The sequence below is a fragment of the Pelodiscus sinensis genome, chromosome Z (assembly GCF_052426305.1).
Source record: "Pelodiscus sinensis isolate ZL-2025 chromosome Z, ASM5242630v1, whole genome shotgun sequence".
NCBI classification, from domain to species: Eukaryota; Metazoa; Chordata; order Testudines; family Trionychidae; genus Pelodiscus; species Pelodiscus sinensis.
Window position 1 is genome coordinate 10,882,562 of NC_143085.1, and position 27,782 is coordinate 10,910,343.

Genomic DNA, 27,782 nt, shown 5'->3' on the forward strand with positions numbered 1-27,782 from the left:
CACTTCACACATGTAAAATTAAACAAGCATAGAATAAAGACCTGTGTACTTATCCAGCGTCAACAGGGACACTGGAGGCAGCATGGTCGAGGTGTCAAAATACTGAGGACCAGGAGAACTAGATTCTGTTCTTCTATCAGCTGCTATCAGACTGTGTGACCTTGAGCAAAAAGTATGTTTCCTCAGTTTTATAATGGACATACTTCCCATCTTTGTAAAGTGCTACATGAAAGACAGAGTAGGTAACTCTTAGCACAATCCAGCAAGTGCTACATGGGCCAGTTAGTGCAGAACACGGGGGTACACTTTAGAATTCACATTCCTCATCGTGCAGAAAAGCCCTAAGATGAAAAGTACTGCAGATATTTGTTGACTGAAAGAAAGGGGAAATTTTCTATTCACTTCAGTTATATCTGATCAGATGTATAAAATAATAAAGAATAATGGGTCCATACTCTTTGAGTTCTTGAGATGCCACTACATTATAAATTACTTTAAATCTAAATGCAAACTAATTGTCATATGAGAAAGGGCTAGCTCTGTTAAACCCCCACTCCTGTAAGTGTCTTTAATAACACAATTTTATCACAATGGTTGCAGAATAAATCCTAAGGTAGAGGGGTTGTTGACTGAGGACTTCTTGTCAGATCAGGGACTTCTAATTCTAGGAAGCTCGATTAGTAACGGCTAATGCTTTGGAGTAGTAATGAAATACTCACGATAAACCACTTCTGGTTCCTTCCTTCAGATCACCCAGTTAAAGATTGAAAACAATCCCTTTGCTAAAGGATTTAGAGGTAGTGACGATATGGAGCTACACAGAATGTCAAGAATGCAAAGGTAAAATCTTTATACATGCAGTATGAAAATATTTATTGCCATTGAAGCAATTTGCCTCATACACAGTACTTTAGTTGCTATCAAATTCAGTCCTCAATCCCACAAACATTTATGTGTATGCTTAACGTGATGAAAAACCCATCAAGAATGAATACAGAAAAGGAGAAAAAGATGACTTTATCATGGTTTATAAATACCTGTATGGGGAGAAGATTTCTAATGTCAGAGTTATTTAATCTAGCAGGCAAAACAGAACTGGAGCGAATAGCTAAAAGTTGAAGCCAAACAAATTCAGACTGGAAATAAGGTGCAAACTTTACATAAAAAGATAATTAACCACTGGAACAAATGAAATAGGGACCTGATGGATTGTGATGGAGATAATGTCTGGCTAAATGAGCTGCTTTAGCTCAACCACAAGCAATTGGACTTGATGCAGGAATCACTAGCTCTTTGGCCTGTGTTATTCAGAAGGTCAAACTATATGATCACAATGGTCCCTTGTATCCTTAAAATTGAAGAATCTATGAACCTCATTCATTTCATTGTGCTCAGAACTCTTATGTAAAGTTACTCACATGTGCAAGTGCTGGCAGGGTTAAGGCTTTTAATGGGTATGGAAATCATACAGCTGGCAACCAATAATGTCTCTGATACTTCAAAGACTTATGCATGTGATTGATCTTACTCCACTGGACAAACTTCCTCATAGGTGCAAGGGTTTGTAGGCTCATGTGCAACAGAGTCAAAAATAAAAAAGCTTCCTTATTCTCTTCTGAATCCAACTTTGTGATAAACAGACATTGTGTCCTGTGATTCCTTATCATATAACCTTTCTAACAGCTGCACAAATCCTAGCAGGTGGCATAAATATATTTTAGTTTAGTAAAAAATGCTTTTCCTTCCTTACTCCCACCTCCTTTAAAAACTGACAAGTTTTTGCTGTTCAGTTACCCTATAATCTTGGTGAATGTATAGTCATGAAATTTTACATTCATTAATATTTTTCCTGGGGGTAAAACACAAAAAAAGACTATTAGAAAAACTTTAAGACAGATAGAAATCATGGCACATAGCCATGCTGAGCTGGTGTTAAAGTGAGTCAATAGTTTTATGCAAACCACCTGTGGTTGTGGTGGTTTTAGTAAAAAGAAACTCTTGGAAATGCTAGCATTGGGAACTGGAGTAGTTGAAAGGGTTAAGATACGCAGTGCCAATTCTGCAAAATATTTTCTGATAGTTAGTTTGCTTCCCAAACAACTTGGCAGAGGACATAGAAAAAGTTCTTTACACTTTCAGAAAGCTGGGATAAGATTATTATTTTGACATGAAGAATTATTCGTGACCATTTCCTAAAGGATGCTTTAAGAAAGAGGAGTGACCTGACTTTTTTTGGTTTGTGTTGTGTGTATAAAACAGTTTTTAAAATGAATGGGCCAGATGCATAGCTGGGATAAATAGATACCGCTTCATTGACTTCAGTGGAGCTGCATCCATTTCTGCCAGCTGAGAGTATATATAGCCCAGTAGTGGGCAATAGCCAGCCTGTGGGCTACATGCAGTTTATGAGGGTTAGCCCTGGTGGGTCGCTGGTGCTTTGGCCACTTGAAGCTCCTGTTTACTGTGGACCATTGTTCCTGGCCAATGGGAGCTGTGGGAAGGGGTGTGGACCGGGACAACTCTTCCCTCAGCTCCAATTGGCCATGAACAGTGTGTGCAGCCAATAAGGGCTTCAACTGGCCATACCTATAGAGATGCAGATAAATAAAGCATCGGTGGACCACCAGGGGCTAAACCTTGTGAGCCATGTCAGCTTATTGGCTTATTGCCCACTCCTGATACAGTCTGATCTTTAGTGTTGCTACTTATTATAAAAAGGCTCTGAAAATATGTAAAAATAGACCACTAGAAATCAGTGACCTAAGATCCTCTAGGTTAAGGATCATCTCACTGAGTAATGTAGCCATGGTACAATTCCTTTCTCACACTGAAGGAAAGGCAGTGTTATCTTCTTCTAGTTAGAGCTCAGTTCTGTTTTGTTTTAAATATTTGTCTGTGGTTATTGCAGAAGGGCATTTAATGTACAGTAGTTCCAGTAGAACCAAAACACAATTTGCAAAACCATGATAAGAACAAAAGGGGACTATCACCTGCTTCTGGATTCCTGAGTCTCTGGCAGGGCCTGTGCTGGCACTGGTCACCATAGTGCAGAAGGCTGAGATCATAAGATACCATACCCCAGCTGAGGATCTACCTTAGCACAAAACTTCCTTCCCCATAAATGTCCGCTAGTACTGTGGTGGGAGGACAGAAGATACAGTGACACTACATAAGGGGACTTCTCAGCTCCCCAGCATCTTTGAACTACCAGAGTGGAAGAAAAAGGGCCAAAAGGCAGGAGATAATCCAGTCCATTGGGTTTAACACTTTCTGAAGTTGGTCTGAGTTTTGACATTCAGTTCAGTGGGAGCAGGACAGGCCAAACACTATCACTATGAACATGTATCTCTTTTCCTTGTGGGCACCCTTAGAAAAGAGCAAGTAAAAAGCAGTTTTGTGTCTTGAACTGCCCTGTCTCTACCAGGGTGACTCCTTCACATGAGAGGAGACATTCTGGCAGTGCCACCGTTATGTGTGATCTGTGCAGCCAATATTATCCTCTCCATAGTAAACAATGTAGGACAGGAATCTGAAAATCACTGCAGTCTTCAGGGACCTGGAGACTTACAGGGTGTCCTGGATACCAGGAGAGGAATGGGGGCTGATGGAGATGCAGCATGGCAGAATGTATGTGTGTAGAGCAGGGGTGTCCAAACTTTTTTCAAAGAGGGCCAGATTTGAAGAAGTGAACATGTGTGAGGGCCGTCCCCGCACTCTCAGCCCCAAGGCGGAGGGCCCGCGGGGTCGGAGGCGGGCGGAGAGCGCAGGGCACGCCGGCCTCACGGCGGCCCGGGGGCAGGGCGAACCCGCAGCCGAGCGGGGGAGCGGGGCTGCGGATGTGCCCTACAGGGCAGGCTCTAGGACCGCGGAGGCCATAGGTGGTGGCGGCGGCGGCACGGCCGGAAGCGGCGCGCTGTGCGCGCCAGTTCAAAAGAGCGCCGGGGAGCCAGGAGAGGGGGAGGAAGCGGGGGCCGTATTAAACCGGAACACGGGCCACATTTGGCTCGCGGGCCGGACTTTGGACATGCCTGGTGTAGAGGGATGCTACATTCCAAAGCCAGCAGTGGGCCTTGGTCCATGGAAATATGCAGCAGGATCTTTGTAGATCTTAGGCTCTTTGTAGAAGCTCCTCCCTCTGATTCTGGACCCTCCAAAGTATTCCCCACCACACACCATGGGAAAAGCTCAGCTTACCACACTTTCTCATTCGTTTATGCTCCACAGCTGTCTGTATTCTGTTGAGCTTCCATCTACAGAGAGGACGGGGGTGCGGGTGGGGGGGGGGGGAGAGCGCCTACAGCAGAATCATATGCTACTTGGAGTAGCATTAATATCCAAGGGCGTTTGGTGCAGTTTCACCATTTGGGGAAAGGAATACACTTTTATTCCGGTACTCTCCCCTGGTACTTCCTCCTCTTTCCTGGACATGCACATTTTTCTAGCCAGTCTATCAGCCACATGGATGTTTGAGATGGTAGGGGGCTTTCAGCTGTGTAGAGCACATATGTATGAGTTTGTGAGAACAAGCTGCTTTCCTCTCTGCATGGCACCTCCATTGGTTTGGTCTCCTCTACCTACACAGTAGAAGTCAGCACATAGGCCTGTCCAAGTAAAAGACTTCAGTCAACTGGGTGATCAAACCAACACCTTTCAGCAGCTAGTAACTCATCTGCAAAGAAAAGACTATGTCTGTAATGAGATCCAAATTCACAGGCCTTGGATAGGGATATGTCTTCCCCTCCCCTTCTCAATAGGACTATGCATGGTCATGTCAATTGCATATATATACTTTAGGAGTAAATACTTTGTGAGCTTTAGTTTGTGAGATCAAGTCTGTTACTTTTATAATAAGAACGTGTGTGTGTGTGTGTGTGTGTGTGTGTGTGTGTGTGTACACTCACACACAAATATGTTTTGTGTATTGGGTTACTGCTGAAATTCAAAACCTGTTCAAATGAAAATATGTCATTTTAATGCATGTCCATTTTGGGCAAGATATTTCTTTCACATTCATGCCTCCCACCTCCCACAGAGGGGGATCCTGGGTGCACATTTTGCCCTAGATCTCCCTGTCAACACCAATGAGATTTCAGCTTGGAGATCAAGTGCAGAATGTTCTGCAGACCCACAGCAGATGAAATTAAAGCCAAAGCTTGTACTGCACATTCCAGAGTAGAAGTTTGCCCGTAAACATCTCCATGCATGAGCTAGTGGAGGTGTATTAATAAACAATATCTACTGGGGGATTTTGGAAGGGGAGGGCATTGCACAAAGAGTTCAGATTTTTGTGTCTGCAGCTGGTAGAATACAGGGTGGGAAGAGAGTTTGAGAGTTCAGGGCTGAAGCAGAGTAAAACATTCTTTTAAGGCCCCTCATTTTGAGTCTTTGATGAGCACCACCAGCTCCTGTTGACTTCAAGTGGAGTGACAGGTGGTCAGTGTTTCTGAAAAGAAGTTCTAATTACCATTCAAACCAATTATATTGCTTTTCGTTTTTCATTGGGGAAGCTCTTATTTGGAGAAAGGATGATATGAAAGTAAAGCTTTCAATGAGTTAAATGGGTATCACTAGCCTTTATAATGTGTTGCAAAGATCTAGAATAGGGTATATAACAAAAAAAACCCCACACACAACAGAAAAGGCTTCGCATTAAATAGGTTTTCTCCAATACAGATAAAAGGGACATATTTTGCTTTTATTAGTATAAATTCAGAGTAACTGCCTTGGCTTCAAAATCTAATACCTGTATAGATGTTGGTATAACCAAAAGCAGAATCTGGTCCAACATCTATCATTGCTGTGTTTAGATTTTACCTTCACAGAACAGTTTACAGAACTAAATGAGGAGATGTCCCTTGGTTTGTGAGGAATGAGGATCAATATGGATCACAAGGTAGTGCCATGATTCCAAACTGGCACAGCGGAGACATGCATGTCAGTGTATATGCTGATGGGATTTTGGGGTGCATCTGTGGAGTCACCAAGAAGTGTCTTCTCAGGATGGCATGCTAAGACCAAATCTGCTTGCTAGGTCCATCATGCCTACCATTGTAACTCCATATTTTAATTTCTCATGTTCTGTCTCAAAGAAGACTCAGCAGATCCATGTGTTACCTTAAACACCTCCTAAGAGAACCCCCCCCCCTCCCGCCACACATTAGAGGTTAGCAATACCACTGGTCTCATCAAATCAGTTCTCAAGCCAGGAGGTGGGGGGAGGTGAAGGGGGGAAGAGCAAACAGGATATTGGAGTGTGCAGCTGTGGATATGGAATAGTGCAGCCCTATGGTGTCTCCTGAACTTTTAGCTCATTCTGTTATATGAACCACAGCCAATGGGATCTGCGAGGCTCCGTGCCTATGGATGCTTAGATAAACAAAGCATCTTGCGGCCTGCCAGCAGCTTACCTAGGGAGGCCCACAACCCAGCTTTGAAAACCCCTGGGGTTATGTCTACTCTGCTCAGTCTTGAGCACGAACATATGCAAATGAGGCGCGGCAATGAATATTGCCATGCCTCATTTGCATCCTTAATGAGCCACCATTTTTGTGCAAGGGTCTTTTGCTCAAGAAGGAGCAGTCTAAACTGCTCCTTCTTTTGCAAAACCCCCCTCTTGCGCAAGAGCTGTTCTGCTGCTTATTTTCAGGGGCTACATCTACACTGCAGGATTCTTGAGCAAGAACAGTTTTGCACAAGAATTCTTGCACAAAAGAATTCTTGCGCAAGAGTGGGTCCACACAGCCATGTGCTTTTGCACAAGAGATGTGCTTTTGTGCAAGAGCATCCATGGAAGTGTGGACGCTCTCGTGCGCAAGAAAGCTCTGATGGCCATTTTAGAGGGTTTGTTTATTCATCGTGGGGAGAGGAATAACTCTTGTGCAAGAAGCCCTCTGTTCTGATACTTTACTGTAAATTTACTTGTGCAAGAACACACGTGCAGTCTAGATATTCTTCAAGTTTTTGCGCAAGAACAGCTGTTCTTGCACAGAAAGCCTGCAGTGTAGATGTAGCCAAGCAGAACAGCTCTTACGCAAAAGCCCTGTGCACAAAAATGGCAGCTTATTAAGTATGAAAATGAGGTGTGGCAATATTCATTGCCACGCCTCATTTGCATATGTTCTTGTGCAAGACTGGGCAGTGTTGATGTAGCCCACTGCAGTAGGAGATCCGGGAGTCCTCTGGTGAGGGAATGTAGTGTGTAATAGCTTCTTTTCCTCTGGCTTCTTCCAGAATGTAGATTAATTAGATTCAGGATCCCAGGACACTCTCCTAAGAATGTTCTAGGATACTTGGGTTTTAGTTACATATTATTGTAATGCATGCAAATATATTAAAATGAATGCAAATTTACTCTCTGCAGGCTTTTGTTGGAGATGGTATATTAATGAAGTTTTCTCTTCCTCTTTTTGTATCAGTTGTGTCTAATCTCCATTCCTCTCCTGATCCCTGTTCCTAGCAGTAAACAAAAAAATGGCCTAAAATCAAACACCTTTGTGCCACATCTGCACTTAGATCCATCCCCAGTTTTGACTCTGTTGTGGTAGAGGGGGCATCATAAACACAAGCCCTCTGCCTAAGGTAGCTGATTAGGTCAGAGTTCAAGATCTTAAAGAGCTAACAGAATAAAGGGTAATTTCAGTGTCTTGGCAACTTTCCTTTTCAATCAAATCATTCCCAAGGCTGGTAAAATCAGTGGATGTTAACCATTGGGTTTGTGATTCCAGTATATGAATGCACACACAAGTCAGTGGATAACATTTTTGGCTATACAGAAGACCAGTCTAAGGTGTATGCATCATTTCAATCTGCAAAATAGGGGGTAAGTCAGATTTGATTGGTAACTAGATAAAAACAGAACAACGCTTCAATCTATATAACCTATCAAAATAATACAAAAATTGAATTCTGCCAAGCTTATTAATACTAAATAAACCCAATATGGGCATGTGAGCTTCACCAGCACTTTGCCTTTTAAAAAAGTGGTGGAGGAGTGGACTTATTGCTGATGATGGTTAGGGGTGGAGACGTGCCTCTCTCCACTCTAGCATTCTCAGCTGATTGCTTGTTCTGGTCACCTCTGTACTCGTGCCTCAGCCGTCTGGCCAAGTCACCTTTTAATTCCACCCTTTCTGGGGTAACAAAGTCCACAGACAACAATGTCTTTACAAAAATTGTTTAACTCCCACTCTGGGCCACACACAGCTCTTTCAAAGGAACAGGGGAACCCAGGTCCTCTCACAACACTGTTTCCAGTCCAGGACTTTATAACCAGCAACCAAGGACCACTGGATCAAACTCATTGCTGCTGCTTCTCTGGCTTTCTTTCTAGCAGATCCTGTCAACAGGCCTTTCCTCACAACTTCTCTAAGTTCACCCCTGGGCCAGGGCTCACAAGGTTCCCAGCTAGAATCCCCCTCCAAAACTCCAAACCAAAAGTGCAAAGTTAACCCAACTTCTGCCCTCCTCACGTTTGACTCTTCATCCCTCCCACATTTCCCTTATGCAGCTGAACGCTTCCCAAGAAGTTTAAATTCTGCCCTTTTATCATAGCTTCTCAGCACCACAGTTTGTTCCAGGCCCACAGGCCGGTCTGTGCCCCTCCTGTCACCTCCACTTAGGAAAGGACCTCAGGGCTAATTCTCCCCCGGGCTTCTTCCTTGATTTTCTTCTCTTCTCTTCCCTTCCCCCCATTATTTCACTTATTAGTCCTACAGCATTAGTGAAAAGTTCTTTCCTGCAGCTCTCATGTAACCCATATTTCCCTTCTTTATAGTCAACTCTCAGCTTCTTCATCTTTAAATAATCCCGGCCCTCCCAACAGGTGCAGCCAGGTAGCATAACTGGCCTCAGTCTCAAATGGACCCTTTTACTGCCTGAGCATCCTTTGCTGCATAGGCCTTGAAATTGGAAGTGTGTCTGTTGCTCAACTGGTAGAGCTTGGGGCTAGCATGGTAAAATTCCTTGTGATGTCAATGGCACCATGACCTCAGGATTGGTTCCTTTGAGCATGCAACGGATTTCACTAGAAAGGAGCAAATGATTCATCATAGATCATTTATTCCTCCTTCCCTGTCTCCCTTAAATGTTTCCTCCTTTCTATTCATGACAGAACCACTGGTAATTTTCTTTGACTCTCTAAGATCCCTGTGGGTTGTGGCTGAGTAGTTTGTGGTGAGGGTTTGTATGAAAAACAAGCTGATTTGACAGTTCACGTTGGACATGTGGCGAGTTCCCTACTTTGCACCCAATGAACTTGGCCACCATGTAGGGGAGCTGCTTTCTAGCACTTCTAGCTTGTCCATACAGAGACATTCCACATCCCCACCCATACAGGCTGCTTTTGGTGCTGTTGCTTGGCCGGCAGATGATTCTGCAGGAATCTCCCATCCCTTGATCTCCCTCCGCTGGTGGTCAGGGACATGATGAAGGACCCTCTTCACCCTACCTCCCCTCTTTTCTCTCTCCTTTCCCCTGTCAAGAGGGCTGATTCTGAAACAGCTGTAAAAGGTTTTAGCCATGCATTTTCCATTGGATTCAACAGGCACCAAGAGGCCTTGTGGTTTTAGCAGTGGATTCAGGGCCCATCTCCACTGAAAAGTTAAATCTGCACAGCTACATCTCTCCAGGGCATGAAAAATCCACATCCTTGAAAGATGGAGTTATACTGGCCTGACCTGGGATGTAGATGGTGCTAGGTTGAGGGACTAATTTTCACCTTTCAGGGAGATGGATTCCCCACACCGAGGTGAAAACCCCTCCCATCAGCGTAGGCAGTGTCTACACTGAAGTGCTGCACAGCAAAAGTTGTGCTGCTGTAGCAGTTTAAGTATCGACATCATAGCCTGAGACTCAGCAGAACCAGCATCTGCTACAAGCTTCCAGTTTGATCTTGAGCAAGTAATTTTACCGCTCTGGGCCTCCGTTTCCCATCAGTAAAAAGGTAATAAAACAAAAATAAGACAGTTTTCTGGCCAGGACCTCTGACAGGGAGGGGGAGAAAGAGGACAGTTGCTCTGGCCTTGGAAATTTTAAAGGGCTCTGAGCCACCACCGCTGCTACAGTGGTTGGCACCCCAGATCCCTTTAAATCGCCTCCGGAGCCCTGCGCAGTGTGCTCTGTGAAGGCTGGCTGCGGGAACGTAGCCCTTAGTCCTAACCCTTCTGCCATGTACCTTCAAGGTGGCCCCAAGCCAAGCCCCCACCTCCCCACATTGCCCAGGACCCAGTGAAGTCTGTTGAGAGCCCTGCTTCTGGCTACCTCTTCCTTGTTTAGACTGTAAGCTCTTTGGGGCAGGGACTGCCTCTCATTGTGTGTATGCACGTTGCCTAGGACAATGGGGTTCTGCTCTCAATTGGGGCCCCTCAGTTCTACTTTAAAACAGTAATAAAATACAGCAAGTGAACCTTTGCCATTAGTCCTTTAGAATGCTCTAAAGAGCTTCCCTCCTTGTAAATTCTTTCCTAAAACAGCCCTTTTATATACAATGTTTAATGTGAAAAAACCATAGTGCATTAACATTGTAATATAAAATAGAGCCCAGACATTCCAGCTGTGTGACAACAGTATCTCCTTGCTGCTCATAAGGCCAAATACACTTGCCAGTAGTATGCAGCTGTTCACAGTCTCCTGTCCCCCTTTATGCAGTTATTTGGAAAAGCAAAAGTCCTACTCCCGGTGATCTTTCTATGCCAGCAATAAGTAAACCCTTTCATTCCATTAAACCTTTGGCCTACGATTACAGTTGGCTATTTTTGGAACAGTCACTTTGCGGCACTGAAGAATGTCTAATGCATTTTTAAAGACCAAGGGGGCAATCTCAGATGATAAATGTTCATTGTACATATCAAGTGTGCTCTGCAAACATTAATAAATGTTTCAAGATGACTGCTGCATTAGATGTTGCCAGAGAAATCTCTTTGAGAGAACTTAGACACTAGAGGGAAGACCAAGCTGTCCCTTTGTTGATGTCTCTCTGGATTGACAGATGGGTAGATAAATAGTTAGGCAAGTTGAAAGGACTTTTTAAAGAGAGCTGGTCATAAAACAGGGTTCTTTCCAGGGAAAATTTTGACTTTCTGGCAAAATAACAAATTAATATAAATTTGAGCTGAAAATGGAAACATTTCTGATCTGACAAATGCCACTGAGGGCTCCCCATGAGACCTGTAGTTTGAGTTCTTTCTCCAGACCAGCTTCCTTGGTCAGACTACGTCTCCCAAAGGTATCGTCTAGGCAAGGAGAGCTGATGCACCATGGAAATGTCATGACCATTGTGCATCTTCAGGAAATTCAGTCTGATTGCGGAACCCAACCCAAGGAGGAGAATGGGAGCATGAGATACCCAAACTGCAGGTGGCATTTCTGAATAGAAATATTCCGGTTTTCAGACATTTGGTATTTTTTAACAAAACAAAAGCAAATGACACTTTCTGCTGAAAACAGATACTTTTTGCAACAAAATTCATTTAGTCAACCCCCCGATTTCCCATGGAAAAACAGATGCCATACAATTTTTTTGAGTATCCCTGGTTTTCCATTACTATTGTATACTGTGTACAGATGTGGTCTCCTCACCTCAAAAAAGATATTTGGCCTTGGAAAGGGTTCAGAAAAGGGCAACTAAAATAATTAGGGGTTTGGAATGGGTCCCATATGAAGAGAGGCTAAAGTGACTGGGACTTTCCAGTTCAGAAAAGAGGAGACGGAGGGGGGATATGATAGAGGTCTATAAAATCATGAGTGATGTGGAGAGGGTGAATAAAGAAAAGTTATTTATTAGTTCCCATAATAGAAGAACTAGAGGACACCAAATGAAATTAATGGGTAGCAGGTTTAAAACAAATAAAATAAAGTTCTTCACACAGTGTGTAGTCAACCTGTGGAACTCCTTGCCAGAGGAGGCTGTGAAGGCTAGGACTATAACAGAGTTTTAAAAAAAGATACATAATTTCATGGAGGTTAGGTCCATAAAAGGCTATTACCCAGGGGATAGAAATGGTGTCCCTGCCTCTGTTTGTCAGAGGCTGGAGATGGATAGCATGAGACAAATCGCTTGATCACTGTCTTCGGTCCACTCCCTCTGGGGCACCTGGTGTTGGCCACTGTCGGAAGACAGGCTACTGGGCTAGATGGACCTTTGGTCTGACCCAGTATGGCCGTTTTTATGTTCTTACGTATGTACTTCTTGAATGTGGTGGTCTATATTGTCTGAGTGTTTGTGTAACTTCGGTGTGACTGTGAGTCATGCATGTGACTAGAGAGTGGATGATCATCCATTTCCACAGAGACTTCTACTTGCTGATTATAATGTGCTGGGGATAAAGGCAATGAAAGGTCATCTTTATGTTCGCCAAAGCAGCCACATAGAGGGCTAGGAAACCAGGTGTCTTTGTCCTCCCACTTCAAGCCTAGGGGAGCCCTTCCCTCCATTTGACCATGCACAATGGAGGCTCTCCGAGGACATTAGGGCAGAGGGAAAATGAGCTTAGGATCGCACTCCATGCAATATTCTCTTCTGGATTCAATGGGAAATACAAGGGGCAATGAAAGCCTCCTTTAGCCTATGAGAGGGGTAGTATTTTGATGTAACATTGGGAGCCATGCTGCCTGTGGGTTGAGCACACTCCTCATTGATAATCCATGTAACTCCTCAGCTCACCTCCCCTTGTGACGGGTCTCTCAAATGCTGCAGGCCCAGTCAGGGGCTGTGTGCTTAGACTCTGGAGAAGCCATAGCTTGTTATATAAATAAAACACAGTTCTGATTTACACTTTGGCCATGTCCACAGTACAAGTTTTTTGTGCAAAAACCTGTGGTGCATCCACACCTCAACCATGGTTTTGCGCAAGAAAATCTACAGTCAATCAACACAACAGAGGGGTTTTTGCGGGGTAAGTATACCTCCTTCTGAGAGGAATAACTCCTTTTTGAGCTACAGCTCTTGTGCAAAAAGGCATGTGTGGATGCTCTGCAGGGGTTTCTTGTGCTCTGTTGGCCATTCTGTGAACGATCTTTGTCCATGCAGTGTGGACGTTCTTTTGCGCAAAAGTGCATCTCAAAAGCGATGTGCTTTGAGGTGTGGACGCGCTTTTGTGCAGGAAGTTTTTGCAAAAAGCTTCTTGCACAAAAACCCTGCCATGTAGATGTAGCCTTTATGTTCCTGGTCTCACTCTGGTTTTTGGAATATAGAGGGTGCAGCTTACACCCCAAGGAAAACATTCTTGGCTGCTGGCTGTGTTAACAAGAACAATAAAAGCAGGGACCCTGAACTCCCTGATGTTTGAGGACCATGGTCCTTTGCTCTTTCCACAATGCAAAACCTTTCCCTGACATGGAATAAAACCTGCACAAGTTAATGCCTGTGGGAGTGGAAGGTGCATCTCTGAACCCCTAGCAATATATAACTGCTGTTGGCTTCCCTGCAAGGGAAAGGGGCTGCAAAATCAGGCTGGTGCATTCATACCACTTCCCGTCCAGTGTTCTTTTCCTGTCCAGCCTGGGTCTCAGGCAGGTGAGAGGTTCCTTTGGGCTTCTAGCCCTTCCCAGCAGCAATACTGGGATTCTACTATCCCCTCTTGTGAGCTTACTCCGGGGAAGGGACCTCATCTTTGCAATGCTCTCTGCCTGGCAGACAACCAAAGCCCAAAATTTGGCTGGCTCCAGAACACAAGGCAAGACTCATTTATTTGGCTTTCAGCTCTTGGTTGACTTTTTTCTCCCCATGACAGCATGGCTGCTGGTGTTTCTGGAAGGGAACACTGCCTACTGAAGGGAACTTTATACACATGGCTTTAAGTTTTATAAATAAGCTCCTAGTTGCCACGGCGATGGCAAGGGGCCTGATCCTGCACAGGGCTCTGTCCTGCAACCAGGGGTCTCTTTGGATCAGGCCTAGACTTCAGCTCGCAGTCCTTAGTTGCGTGAGTAATCTCTGTGCACACATTGGAGGTGGATGCAGCAGAGGATTTGGAGAGTGAAGGCCTGTGTTCTGTTCTGACCTCTGCTACGTACCTGACGGGTGAACTTGAGCCATTTGCTGCACTTCTCAGAGCCTTAGTTTCCCCTTCCATTCTCGGCCTGCCCTATTTACAGTGTGAATTCCCTGGGGCAGGGACTGTGGCACTAAAGCCTCCCACGCCCTCACAGACAAAACAGTGAGGCCCTGATCTTGGTTGAGGCCTCTGGCGGCTGCTGTCACACAAGTAACACAATGGGTGCAGCTGAACTCACTGGAGCCTCTCCATTTCCTGAAGGGTGATAATCATGCCAACCCAGGTTTTTAAAGTGCTTTGTGATCCATAGATGAAACTGCCCTGCAGTCTTGCCTGCTGGAAGGTTTTCAGCTAGCAGGGTAGCTACAATGTTGCTTCACACCAGGTTGGTTGCAGGGAGCAAGTACAAGTTTATACTGATGCAGCAGGTCTACACTGGGGTTTGCATCGGTTCAGCTACACTATTGCTGTGCCCCCAGTATGGGGCAGGCCTAAGTGCTCAGCTAGATTATTTATATCTGACTATTTATCTATGGTAGTGTAAGTGGTCTAAGTGCCACTACATGCCACCAGGGGCGGATGAGAGTTTTGCGGGGCCAAGGGCCCGGGGCCTACTGAAGCGTGAGGCCCAGGGCAGCACAATTTCGCACATGCACTGACAGGCAGTAGCGCGTGCACAGGGTGCCCCGCTTGCCCTGCTCTATATCCGCCACTGCGTGCCACTAGGAGTGTGGGTTACAGTGCCACCACTGAATAGTGGCTGCTTTCTGGACACACTGCTCTGAGACCGTTATCTGAGGACAGACTAATTGATGGAGGTTGTTGGGAAGGAATAGAAACAGCAATAAGCAAGTGCTATATAATTTATATCCAAGTCAGTTTGATTCACTGTAAACAGTGTGGCAGAAGTAGGTCTGATTATTATTATACATATATAATAGTAGTCACAGGGTAGAGATACACGTTTAAAGAGACCTAGAGGGAATAAAAATAAGCTATGCCAGGAGTGTTGTACTGACAAAGCATGAGCAAGGCGTAGATTCTCAGGGAATTGTTCTATTGGTGGTTGGAGCAAATGGATGACACTAACATGCTGCATTTTTTTACCTGTGTTTTTCAGTAAAGAGTACCCGGTGGTTCCTAGGAGCACGGTGAGACAAAAAGTGTCTTCTAATCACAGCCCTTTCAGTGGTGAGACCAGGGTTCTCTCGGCCTCCTCCAACCTAGCATCCCAGTATCAGTGTGAGAATGGGGTGTCTAGCACCTCCCAGGACCTGTTACCACCTGCCAATACGTTCCCGATCTCCCAGGAGCATGGCCAGATCTACCACTGCACCAAGAGAAAAGGTCAGGCCCTGGCAACTTCCCCCTTATCTCGCTCATTGGTTCCCCATGCAAACATGCATGTTAAACCCATTTTGCATTCCTCACAAATACCTGATTTCCCAGCCATGGCTTAAAATTAGGCTCGAAATTGTCCTGTATCATTGTCACCGGTGTTACAAGCTTTGGGCCACATTCTCACACATTGTAAATCACTGCAGAAGCAGTGCTGAATTGCACTGGCTAGAAGTTGCCTCACGGCTGTTAGTCAGAGCAGCCCTAATGAAACACAGAGGTGGCAACACAGCTGTATACAAGTCAAATCCACATCTAGAAAGATAGCCAGTGGCTGAGATAAAGATGACTTATCAGTCTTTTATAGCCTCTGAGAAGGTCTAAAGCTCAGTCTAAACAGGCACTTACCTAATGTATTATGGGTTACAGGTGGTGTTTGATAGACACACTCTTACATTTGGGTCCAAAACATCCCAATGCAGACAGTCCATTTTAAATTTTTGCCCAGTGAATAGGGAACTGGACTGGGAATTAGGAGACCTAAGTTCTATGCCACTAACAGGTGTGTGACTTTAGCCCAGTCCTGCCAAAGCTTTACTGGGAACCCTGGATTCAGACTAAGGAGCAATTCCAGGCATGAGTGACCCTGCTAATATCAATGGGACTGCTTTTGGGAATAACTGCTCACCAGCAGGAGTAAGGAGTATGTGGTCAGTGGGGAAATGCTTGCAAGTTTGGGCTATATAGGGGGAGGAGGGAAATAGAGGCTTCCCCAGCATTGATTTTCAGGCATAAAGCTGCTATTGGTCACTTTTATTGGCATTATGGTAACTTCGAGAGGGTCCAACTGAGATCACCATACCCTTCTCAGTATTGTACTTACATGCAGTAAGACATGGTGACTGGCCAGAGGATCTTATAAGCTAAATAGAGGCAAAATGACAAACAGCAAATCAGTGAAAAAGTCAGGAACAGAACCCAGGACTTCTATAGCATGAGTCAACACCCTGTGCAAGTAAACCAGCCCCATTCAGAGACAGATTCTGATCCGGTAGCTCACTTAGTGATGAGAAATCTGCCACCCTTCCCTTCTCCCCCGTTAGTTTGAGCCCTGCCTCCAGTGCATCTGAGCTTTGCTCCCTTGCACAACTAGCTTAACCTTTGCCAGACCCTCTTCCCCCAGCCTCTTTTTTTTAAAACAAGAAAGCCCGGAGGACAACAAACACGCCGGGCAATCTTTGACTGCTCTGTGTCCTGGCCACAGAAAGCAATTCATCATCTGCCTCCACATTGTAAAGTGATAAGGAATCAACAGAGGTTTCCTTCCAGTTTTGGGATTCCCGCTAAGTGGTGGCTCCATGGGTGGTTTCCCTCAATCCCCCAATTATCTCACTTCCTCTTATTGTCACAGAAGGGAAGATATCTCCTCGGTAATAAGTGCACCAGCCCCTTTTGGCGTGCATGGTCCTGTGAAAGTGCAGGGGGGCTGGCAAAGAGAGCCCGCGTCTGGGCCACCGCTGTCTCCTTGCTATCTCTCCAATGGCATGAGTGGCACAAGCAGTTAAGGGCCTTTTATCAAAGCCGCCAAATGCTTTAATCAAAGAGCGGCAGTGTCCTGTCAGATATCACTGACTTCTTCCGTGAGCCTACGACTGTCCCTCTCAGGAGCCTGAATCTCTGCCTTTCTTTCTGTGCTTCCCCTCATGCATCTAATAAATCGAAAACAGCCATCATGGCATAAAGGGAAGAAACAAGAAGTTAATGGGAACCAGAGAGCGCTAACATAGCTGCCAAGCGGCTCTTTGCAAAGTGAGATTAATTAAAAAGAAAAGTAACAAAGAATGAGCAGACTGGTTGGGATAAATCAGAACCTGACCTGAGCTTTCACCTGAATCTCAGGCTGCATTTGTCACGTGTCACTTTCCTCTAATACTGAAAGAAGGAACTTTATTAGAATGAGGAAAACAGTCTGCCCCTAACATGCGCTCTCTCTCTTCACTTCCCAGTAGAGCCGCCAACTTTCCTGGTTCCAGCTCCTACCTGGCTTCCTGCTACAGTTTTAAAGACATAGTGCACATCACCTCACATCTTTTCTTCTCTCCCCCACTTTCTTTTCTTTGTAAAAAACTTTTAATGAGCTTGAATACTTAACAAAATTATAACCTTCAGAGATTCACTAATAACCCAGCTCTAGTCAACTTCTAGCCTTGAGGAAGATTTTCTCCAATTGATTTACTTGGTTCAGCAAATCCCCAGAGACATTAACTCCTTTATATTCATCTCAACAGGAATATCTCCTTTCAGCAAGGCTGTGCTGTGGGTACCAATTTGCTCCCTGTCCAGCTGGGTTCAGAACTAGCTGAAGATGCTGCTTGCCTCTTTCCCTGCTAAATACTTTGATCAGCTTCTACCATGAAGGCTGTTAAGAGTATAACTGCAACAGCTAGTCATGTCCAGTTTTTCCTTATCCATTTTCATCAGAAGTGGATCTCTCTAGGGTTGGTTAACTTTTGGTCTGTATGCCAAAGACTTAAGGAGAAATTCTGAGGCATTGCACATCTCTCAGCTACTTGCTAGGACAAAGACTTGCATCTCTGGTGAGTAGCATTGTTCTAATCTGTTGAGCAAAGCTGTGCTTACCCTGCTGACTGATATGGGAGTTACTCTGTAGGTGAGCAGTTGGGCTAATATGGGATTCCATTGATGTGGAATTCTTTTAACAATCTGTACTGCTCAGAGACCACACTGAATCTTTCTACTCATGGGTGACAAGAGCTGAAAGTATTAGGGTGAAATATTTTATCCCCAAAGCCTGTACTTGAGAGCTAACAAACTCTGAGAGAGACAGTTTCTTTGGGGATGGTAAAAAGAGAGAAGAAAAAAAAACTTTTAATTTTCCTCTAGCTCATTGACTTATGCATCTATTAGGAAATAAAATTTCTACAATATAGAAAAATAATCAGTGGTTCCCATTCATGTATGTCCCTTTTTGTCACACAGGTCTCTGTATAATTTTGTGTATACAAGTGATTCTTTGATTTCTGGTAATCCCATGACTCTACTTTGTTGTTCAGCACCTACCTATTCTAGGCCTCCACATCAGCATTTGGACCATCTCCTAAAATTTCGAGAAGTCCTTAGGTAACCTTCATTATTCAACATCCTGCAAAGACCAAAAGACTAGAGTACACGTGCTACAAATAATCAGACTTTCAGCTTTGAAAAGTTCTCATCTTTTTCTCTAGGAGTCACATGTTAGATGAGGATGCCCTGACAAGTAATTGGTTTTACTGGTCATCCGTATGAAACTGGATACAGTTTGTAGTTGTTTATCTAGGCTAGTATTACAGTACTACATTTCAGTGGCGAATCTGGCAGGCTACTTAAGAGGGCACCCACCTAAGCTCCTCTATTATATTAAACGTCTGCAATCTTCAGTATGATACAAGTCAGAACTAAGTGTTTTTCTGGGGCTCTATTTTGAATAAATCCTAATTTGAAAAAATTTAGGGGCAGTTTCAGGAGATAGCTCTAGGTTTTTATTGTTTTTAATGGCTTGACTTGCTTGCAGTTATTCTAAGCTTCATATAGAAAAATGAAATATTTTGTGGCCCTCTTGCATGCACATACAATGGACATTCTCTATAATTGGGCATACTTGATCTCAGCATCTGAAAGTCATCTAGAATAATATGCTACAGGCTTCCAGTCACCATGGTGTAACTGAGACTTTTGTTGTTTGTGTCTTCTGAAACTGCCGTAGTCTTGAAAACCTCATAAAATGGCAATATTAGAGATGAGATCAACAGAGTCTTTAGTTACTTCAGTGCATTCCTGTGTTCTGTTCATACAGAGTGTTTAAAGTAGTTCATAAAGAGAATGGTTTTTAGATGACAGGTTAGTTACACAATATTTAGCTCCAAATTGTTGTGCCAGCGAACTTGGAGATAATCCAATCCATGGCAGGAAAAATATGACTCTCTCTCCTTACTGCTTCACTAAGCCTCATTAGGTCTGCACAGATATGGAAATAACCATTTTTCTTATAATAGGCACTATTAGGGGACATGCCTCTGTCAATTCAGTATTGCATTCTTATACCATTCTGTCCCATCCTACACATTTCTTTCTTCCCTTTGGAAAGCAGCAGGATTGGTGCCTTCTCTGCATGCTGGACAAGTTAGCTATAGCCCGATCTTTCAATAGAATTTGCAGAAGTTCTCCTTTAAGGCCTCTCTCTTTTTTCCCCTCCATATATCATCCTTTGCCTCGGTGGTGCTGTTCAGTTAAAGCAATTACTTATGGTTATCCTGTTAATACCAAAAATACCAAATACATATTCCCTGCCATTGTTGCATTGGTTTTGACTTGACCATGTGAATTTATCTGTTTCTATAGGATATTGAATCCTACACCCTGGCATGCTTCACCTATGGGCTCTCTCCTCCATATTTTCCATACAAATTGCAGCCATCTTTGCCCCTGAATCTATTTTATGTTTAACAGCAGTACTGCAGATCTTTAAATTGTTGTACCAATAGAGCTATGCTGGTTTATAGGAGCATAGCAGTTGGTCCTAAGTCCATTTATGAGTCCTGGTTTTGAACCCACTTCCCACGATACAACCTTGCTTCCCTCAGATTAATTTTTCTCTTTGCTTCTTTTCATTGGCCTTATAACTTTTGGCTTGTTATTGAAACCCAGGGAGAGTAAACTAGACTGGGTGGAATAATAATAACAAAAAGCATTCAAGCCTTCACCATAAATTCAAATTGAACCCACCTGCATTTTTTGAGCCTGCTGAATGTGGACAAAGTTTTTCTTGTAAACAAAGCAGGACTCAATTCTTCATTGTCTTGAATCTAGAGGATCAGATCCTCATTGACTTGAAGGGAACAACCCTGCTCTACATCAGCTGAGGAGCTGACCCACAACATACAAAACCATCCATATAGTTTACATTTTTGTACCTCGTTCTGCATGGAACCAGCGACAGAAATGTGCAAATTCCATTTGAAAAGCTGTGCTTGTGGTATTTACGACCCAGCTGGAAGTCATAAATACCAAAAATCTTGAGTTCAATTATATTCAAGTCCTTTCAAGAAAAGGAGCACCAAATTCCTTGTGAGGAAGCCAGTTCTCCTGAAGTTTCCAGCTAATTTAGCAGTCTCCGTTTTGCTTGGATACACTTAGGAGAATCTTTGCCCAAATGTTGTCTGCTTCTCCACACACTGCAGAACCTTTGATCCTTTGAGATTTGCCCATAATAATAGATTGATTTTATGAGATGATCAGCAGGCCCAATTCCTCGTGATGGCAGCCAGAAGTCAGGGTGTTTGGCTCAATGCAAGACTGGGCCTAACAAGAATTAATATATTAGAAAGCTATGAAGGTATTAACATCAAGGAAAAATCACACAATACCAGTTCCTCAGATGATGTAAATCTGCCCACTTAAGATTCTATGCTCTGTTCCCTTTAAGTTAGGCTGAGGGGGAGATGTCTGGACAAGGGTTATGGCCCTTGGATTCTCGGTTCTGGCCCCAGAACAGTTTAGAGTTGTTAGGGGGTTGCTCTAAACTGCACTAGATAATGATGAGTCCATTTGACAGCTATAGGGCAGGGGACACAGGAATCCGATCTGTACGCTCTGTGCCTGTGCAGGGCTCCATGTGGGGACTTCCAGTGGGGAGCTCTAGGAAGAGAGGAAAGGGAGCAGAGCAGAGAATCTGGCCACATGGAACTTGGCATCAATTGCACAACTACACAGTGACATCTATTTTCAAGATGAGCCTGGCATTGAAGAACTTTTTCAGAGAATGAGCATGGGTGGGACTGGAAAGATGCTCCAAAGGCATCATCTGGGAACAGTGAGGATAAACTGCAGAATTATTTTTCGGGGCTGGTATCAGGGTTTAGGAGAAACTGAAGCAGAGAGCCTGTTCCTCAGCCAATATCAAGCAGCATAGTTCCAGAAAGGTCACAGGCGCTTTGCCAGTTTATATCAGCTGAGGGTCTGACCTATCGTGTCCTCATTTTACAAAATGAAAGTCAGGTTTATTTTTCCTCTGCACCTGACAGCAGATCTGGAAAAGGGCCTATAACTTGGAAAGGTTTGCCTGGTTATGCTGTGGTGGGGACAAGAATGTCCTGACTAAATGGAAAAATCAACAACGTAGGTTATAACTCAAGCAAATTCTCAGTACAATGGAAAAACACAGAGTTCATCTATTTTTTTCAAAGGAAAATAAACAGTAAAACCCAGGGCTAGTGTTTCCCAGTGCCAGCAGAGCATGGCTGAGGCTGTCTTACAGCTCAATGTTGAAAAATTTATTAGCAGAACAATGCTTCATTTTACAACGCAGTGTTCTCATTATTCAGTTGCAGTCAGAATTTTGAAATATTCAGGAGCATTCACATAGGATCTTACTCTAAATCCTTCTCCTGAGATAGGCCCAGATTCAGGAAAGCATAAAAGCATGTGCTTAGCTTTAAGCATGTGCATAAATCTCATTGGCTTCAAAAGAATTTTTAAATGTATGTACCTTTGCTGAATTGGAGCTTTCATGTCCATGCTTCCCTGACATGGGATGAGCTCTGTCATAGTATTAATGAGATCCATCAGATCAATGATAATGAGAATAATGCACTCTTATATTCAAGTAATAATTGTTTAGCAGCTGAAAGCATATAATATATCCACTGATTATCAGTGTAAACAATTTATATCTGTGTCTATAACTAAAGACTCAGATTTCTGATGTTTGCTTAAAATGTGGATGTGTTGAAGATAGAATTGCAATCCTTTAGAAATGAATTTGGCCACAAATATATGAATTTGGATATATGGGAAATTGTTTACAAAATTAAGGAGCCCAATCTTCAAAGCAGTGAGCTATGGGAAGTCCTGCAAAAGCTTGTTTCACTGGTTGCATCAACAAAATCTTATATATGCATATTTTCCTCATGTCCCCGTTTTCCTCTGTTGTCTGGGTATTGCACAGGAACACATTTGCCACTATAAAATGGCCAGGTACTCCCATGATGCACTGTGGTGGTCCAGCAAGAGGGGATCATGGGAGGTATAGTCTGAGAAGCAGCATGTGCAAAGGCTAGATTTTGCAGGCACCCAGGTACATGGGCATTTTTTCAGGCACAATATGTTCAGACTTATATTTGCAAGAGAGTATACATGTGCAAAGGTAATGGTTGTACAGTACATGTATTTTGAGGGTAATACGTGTGTTCACATATTTTGGTGTGTACTATCACATTCATTCTTCACTACAGCTGGTCTGACAGTGCTCATTCCTGTCCCTTCCCTCCCCACATGCCCATGACAATTTTGACTTCCTGTCAAAAAAAAATCCAACATTTTTAGCCCCCAAAAAGAACATTTTGATTTGAACAAATGTGACTTTGGTACCTCATAGGAGTTTCAGTTTGCAAGCCACATGCCTTGATTCTCCTCTATAGAATGGGATATCAGGGCAGATTACATCTCTCATGATGCACCAGGCTCTCCCCCTCCTGGTGGACCACTGCCGGGGATCAAGGGAATCTCTGGCCTCTCTCTGTCATGGAAAATGAAGTCTTGTTGCATAACCCAGGTTAGGAAGGATAATAGGGACCCAAGGAATATAAAATACAACTCCTCTGAGGCACTGTGATGATAATTCCAAATAGATTTTTTTTCCAATTTCGAACCAAAAACTGAAAACCTTTCTATTCTGAAGAGTTTCATTTTTCAATGAGAAGTTAATTTTAGTGTGTGAAAAGCAGATACTTTTCACAGAAAAATCTTTGAGAGAGAACGGGGTTTTCAATACACCATTTAGATAGAAAGTTTTTGACCAGTTCATCTTTGCAACTTTCTTTGAAGACTCGGCTTCAGGAGTCCATGTTTCTAGATATTTTCTAGACGTGATTTAAAGTATGGTGGGTTCTCCAACATTTGGAGTCAAGAATGGCTGTTTATTCAAAAGAGATGCTACAGCCACAATTACTAAATGAGGTTCTACAACCTGGATTCTGCAGGAAATCAGGTTAGATCATAGACTAGATCCTCACCAAGGTCCCATGTGTCGTTAAAAATACAGGTGAAATCTTCTCTTGTAGAAAGCAATGGGAGTTTTGCACCTGGTTTCAGTGGAGCCAGGATTTCAACTGATGACTAAATACATATTTATTTAGTATTGCTCCTGAGATTTGCATCTCAGCTATTTCTCTTATTCCTCTTACTGCCATGAACTCAACCACTGATGCTGCAGAATCCAAAGACAGCCCTGGAAAAAACTCTTTATAATTTAGTGGTAGAAGCTGCTTATGTGTTCATCACAATTGATTAAGGGGTGTAAGCCCTGAAATTAGATCTCTCCAATCAAGCCTCACTAATGTGACCCCCAGGGTGGGTTTATGGTGAGCTCTATATTTATAGCTGAAGTATATCATTATGTATTATTTGAATTACAATCAAACTTAGGGGCCCCAGCTATGATCAGAAGCTTATTGTACTAGGCATTATCCATACACATAACACTCTCTGGATTAAAGCATTTGAATCTAAACAGAGAAGACAGAGAAAAGGAAGGGAGAAACAGAGGCACAGATGTGCCATAGTTTACCAAAGGTCACACAAAGGCTCAGTGACAGAGCAAAGATAATATAATCCACATCTTCCAGTGCCAGGCTCATGAACTACCCACTGTCTCTCACCACATGCCTACACATAAACTTAGACTCTAACCATGAAATTTTTAAATTGCTGCTGCCCATTTCTCATGTTTATTTCCATAGGATTTCCCTGAGACTAAGGGGTTAAGGTGAACTGTAAGCACTTCATGAGGAAAACCTAGCATAGCAAATAATTTAATTACATTTTGCTAAATTCTGTTCTGGCTGGTCCCTTTTTATGCAGTAGACTGTTTTCCTTTCTAAAATACAAAGTAGTGATCTTGGATGCTTGGAGACATGAAGCCAAATACTATTCGTGGTTTCACCAATATAAATCTGGGTCAGATCCATGGAATGGTTCAGGCTTTCCAACAGGGCATCCAACATCAGAATTTGACCCAGCTCGCAGCAGCCTTGGTCAAGTCACTTAATTGTGCCTCAATTTGTCTTCTGAAAAATGGGGATATTGATGACACTGACGCACCTTTGCAAAGCACTTTAAGATCCTAGTTTGAGAGGCCTAACACAGGGAAACATGTTCTTATTTATAACTAAGCTTTTTATTTCTTAGCAGATGAGGAATGTTCCACCACTGAGCATCCATACAAGAAACCCTACATGGAAACCTCCCCAGCAGATGAGGATCCCTTCTACAGATCCAGTTACTCCCAGCCACAAGGACTGAATACCTCATACAGGACTGAATCTGCCCAGCGCCAGGCTTGTATGTATGCCAGCTCTGCTCCCTCTACGGACCCCGTGCCCAGCCTGGAAGACATCAGCTGTAACACGTGGCCTACTGTGCCATCTTACAGCAGTTGCACAGTGGCTGCCATGCAGCCTATGGACAGACTACCTTACCAGCATTTCTCTGCCCATTTCACCTCGGGTCCTCTTATGCCCCGTCTTGCTGGTGTAGCCAATCACACATCACCACAAATAGGGGACACACATAGCATGTTCCAGCACCAAACATCTGTCTCTCACCAGCCCATCGTCCGGCAGTGTGGACCTCAGGCGGGCATCCAATCTCCTCCCAGCATACAGCCAGCAGAATTCCTTTATTCCCATGGGGTGCCCAGAACCCTTTCACCTCACCAGTACCACTCAGTCCATGGAGTGGGCTTGGTGCCAGAGTGGAGCGAGAACAGCTAACGAGACAATAAGAAAAATGCAAGAAATCTAGCCATGAAAAATTTAAAACAAACAAACAAGATTTTGCAAGACTCCATTAATCGAATGTTCACAGTTAGCACTCGAGAGATGGACACTGATCAGCTGTGAGAAATCACAGATTAAATAGTAGCCATCCTCATTGTGACCTTTTTCTATTATTTTGTTCCAAAAGAAAATCAGCAAAAACAGCGCACTTCCCCCCATTCTCTTCCCCAGACACACTTGCACAAATTTTGTGTTATTGCTTCATAAAATTTGTGCCAACCCCCCTTCCATTCTTCTGGTTTTCAAGTGAACACACAATTCCTGCTGCCTTTCTTAACACAATCTGAGTGGTTGGATGAAAACAACTAGGATGTTACTTTTTTGGGGGGAAGGGGAGTATGTTGACATTGTTATATAATAAATAATAATAATATATATATATATTCTTGCAATTATCTCATAAAGACACCCTCCCTTTTTACAGAGGCCTAAAGAAAGTGGATTTCAGTGTGTATTATCTTTTTTTTAAACTAAAACAAACGACACTCCCACAAATCAGAAAAATAGGTATCTACCTCTGCCACGTGTTGTTTCATGATTGCAATTACTCACTGCATTGTGCTGTGTTCCAATATAAATGCGAAATGCCTGAAATTTGTCTCTAAAAGAAGCTGTCAAGTAAAATAATTTCCTTGCCAAGCTGGGCTCTGTATTTCTCTCTTTTTTCTTCCCTTCATATTTCTCTTTCTTCCTCTTCAACTGACTGGCTCTTATAAACCTTATGTCCTGGACTACCTTAAAAGCCACGTTGGTGTTCAGGAGTAGTCTTAAAGGCAACAAGGAAACAAGGCTTTGGGTCAACCAGGGAGTTGCAGACAGCAACAGCAGTAAAAACCCTGTGTTCTTAAGAATTGTGAAAATATGGCTATGTCTACACTGCTGGCTTTGCCAGCAGAGAATATGCTAATGAAGCATTCATTAGCAACTTCTCGTGCTTCATTTGCATATTTTCTGCCCAAGACTTTTTGCGCAAGAGGTTTTTCCGCAAAAACAAGCAGTGTAGACAGATCCGTTTTGCGCAACCCCCTCCCTTTTGCACAAGCTCCTTATGCTTCAAAAAAGGAGGTATATAGATCTTGTGCAAAAGGGGATTTTTGCACAAAACGGATCCATCTACACTGCTTGTTTTTGCGCAAAAAACTCTTGCGCAAACAGCATTGGCATTAGCATACTCTCTGCCAGCAAAAGCTGGCAGTGTAGGCATAGCTTATGTGTAGAATCAGTTCTTTCCTTTCAGTCTTTATTCTTCTTTCTCTATCAAAGAAAAGAAAAAACTGTAGTTCACATATGTTAAATGAGACACTGAACAGAGCATATTGAAAAAGTGTAGCAAATAATGAGGTAGTGGGAAAGCAGAATATGTATATAAATAAAAACTTCTATTGCAGGGTTCTTCAGATGTAATATTTTTACTGGTACTATTTATTTATAAACACGAGTTCTTATAAGTAATAACAGGTAATAAAACCAGCAAAGGAGCTGGTTGAGAGTCATTTTATTTTATTGATACTTGAATTCAAATATGGTTCCTTTTCTTTTTTCAAACTGTGCTACATATATAAATTAAAAGTGACCCTAATTAAGAGAACAGGGTATTGATGGATACGAAGGAAAATGAGGATGTGGGTGAATGGTGTGTGACTATGGATCTGTATGTGGGAGAATCTACAGAAATGCAACCACAACTATGTTGCTAAGGGTGGGGGGGGGGGGGGGAAATCCCTAACTATTCATATCACAGTCTTGTGTGCCGGTTGATGTCTAATAAATACCATGTGCTATGAAGTACAAGGTACCCAGACATCCATCTTCTGTTCTTTCTAGCAAACATCCATATGTTACATTATTATTTGTTAGTATTATTCTATAGTAGGCTCCAGTAGAGTTTGAGACCCCATTTTGCTGTACATACAGATAGTGAAAGACACTCCCTGCTCCAAAAGGCCCACAATCTAAACAGGGAAAAGATGGGACAAAGGAAATATTATCATCCCTATTTTACAGCTGGGAAACTGAGGCACAGAGAAAATTAATTGTAGTGGGTCATAGCAGGAGTCTGAGGTTTAGACAGGAATTTTACCCAGAGCTTTCAAGTTCCATTTCTGTGGCTTAAGCACAAAACCAAGCTTCCTTCCAGTATAAAAGGAGTTTTAATAACAGGTGATATTTGGTTTAATATTCTTTTGTTTTGCTTATCCTTCTTTATGTTCTTCCATCTACCATTCATTATCCAACCTAGAATCTATCCTTAGCACCTTCCGGAGGCTAGATTCCACCAGCTGAACTCTGCAAATGTAGTCAGCAGAATAAGGCACAATGAGGTTGATTAGGCTGCAGCATGGTTTCAGTAGAGGAGTAGCAGAAATACCATCTCTTGGACAATTTAAAGCAAGATGTGAACTAGTATTAGAAAATATATTGTAAGGAGCAAACTGGCATTGACTCCCACACTGGGGATGGAATGAGGTGACCTAAAAGTTCTTCTCTAACTCTATTTTATATGGGCCTCATTCTGTTCCTATTAACAGCATTGGAAAAGTTCCCTTTAACTCCAATGGAA

General features: G+C 43.1%; 1 protein-coding gene across 3 annotated transcripts in view; it reads left to right on the plus strand.

Moving 5' to 3' along the window:
• Positions 1–26,925, plus strand: part of TBX5 (T-box transcription factor 5) — a 49,406-nt gene extending 22,481 nt beyond the window's left edge. For 2 of the 3 annotated variants that reach the window (XM_089775203.1, XM_089775202.1), the window contains exons 7-9: positions 749–840; positions 15,112–15,338; positions 24,573–26,925. In XM_089775203.1, coding sequence (XP_089631329.1) covers positions 749–840; positions 15,112–15,338; positions 24,573–25,156 — 903 coding nt within the window. In that variant the 3' untranslated portion in view covers positions 25,157–26,925. The remainder of the gene's footprint in view (positions 1–748; positions 841–15,111; positions 15,339–24,572) is intronic. The other variant, XM_075898193.2, reaches the window with a different exon arrangement.
• The last annotated feature ends 857 nt before the right edge of the window (positions 26,926–27,782 follow it).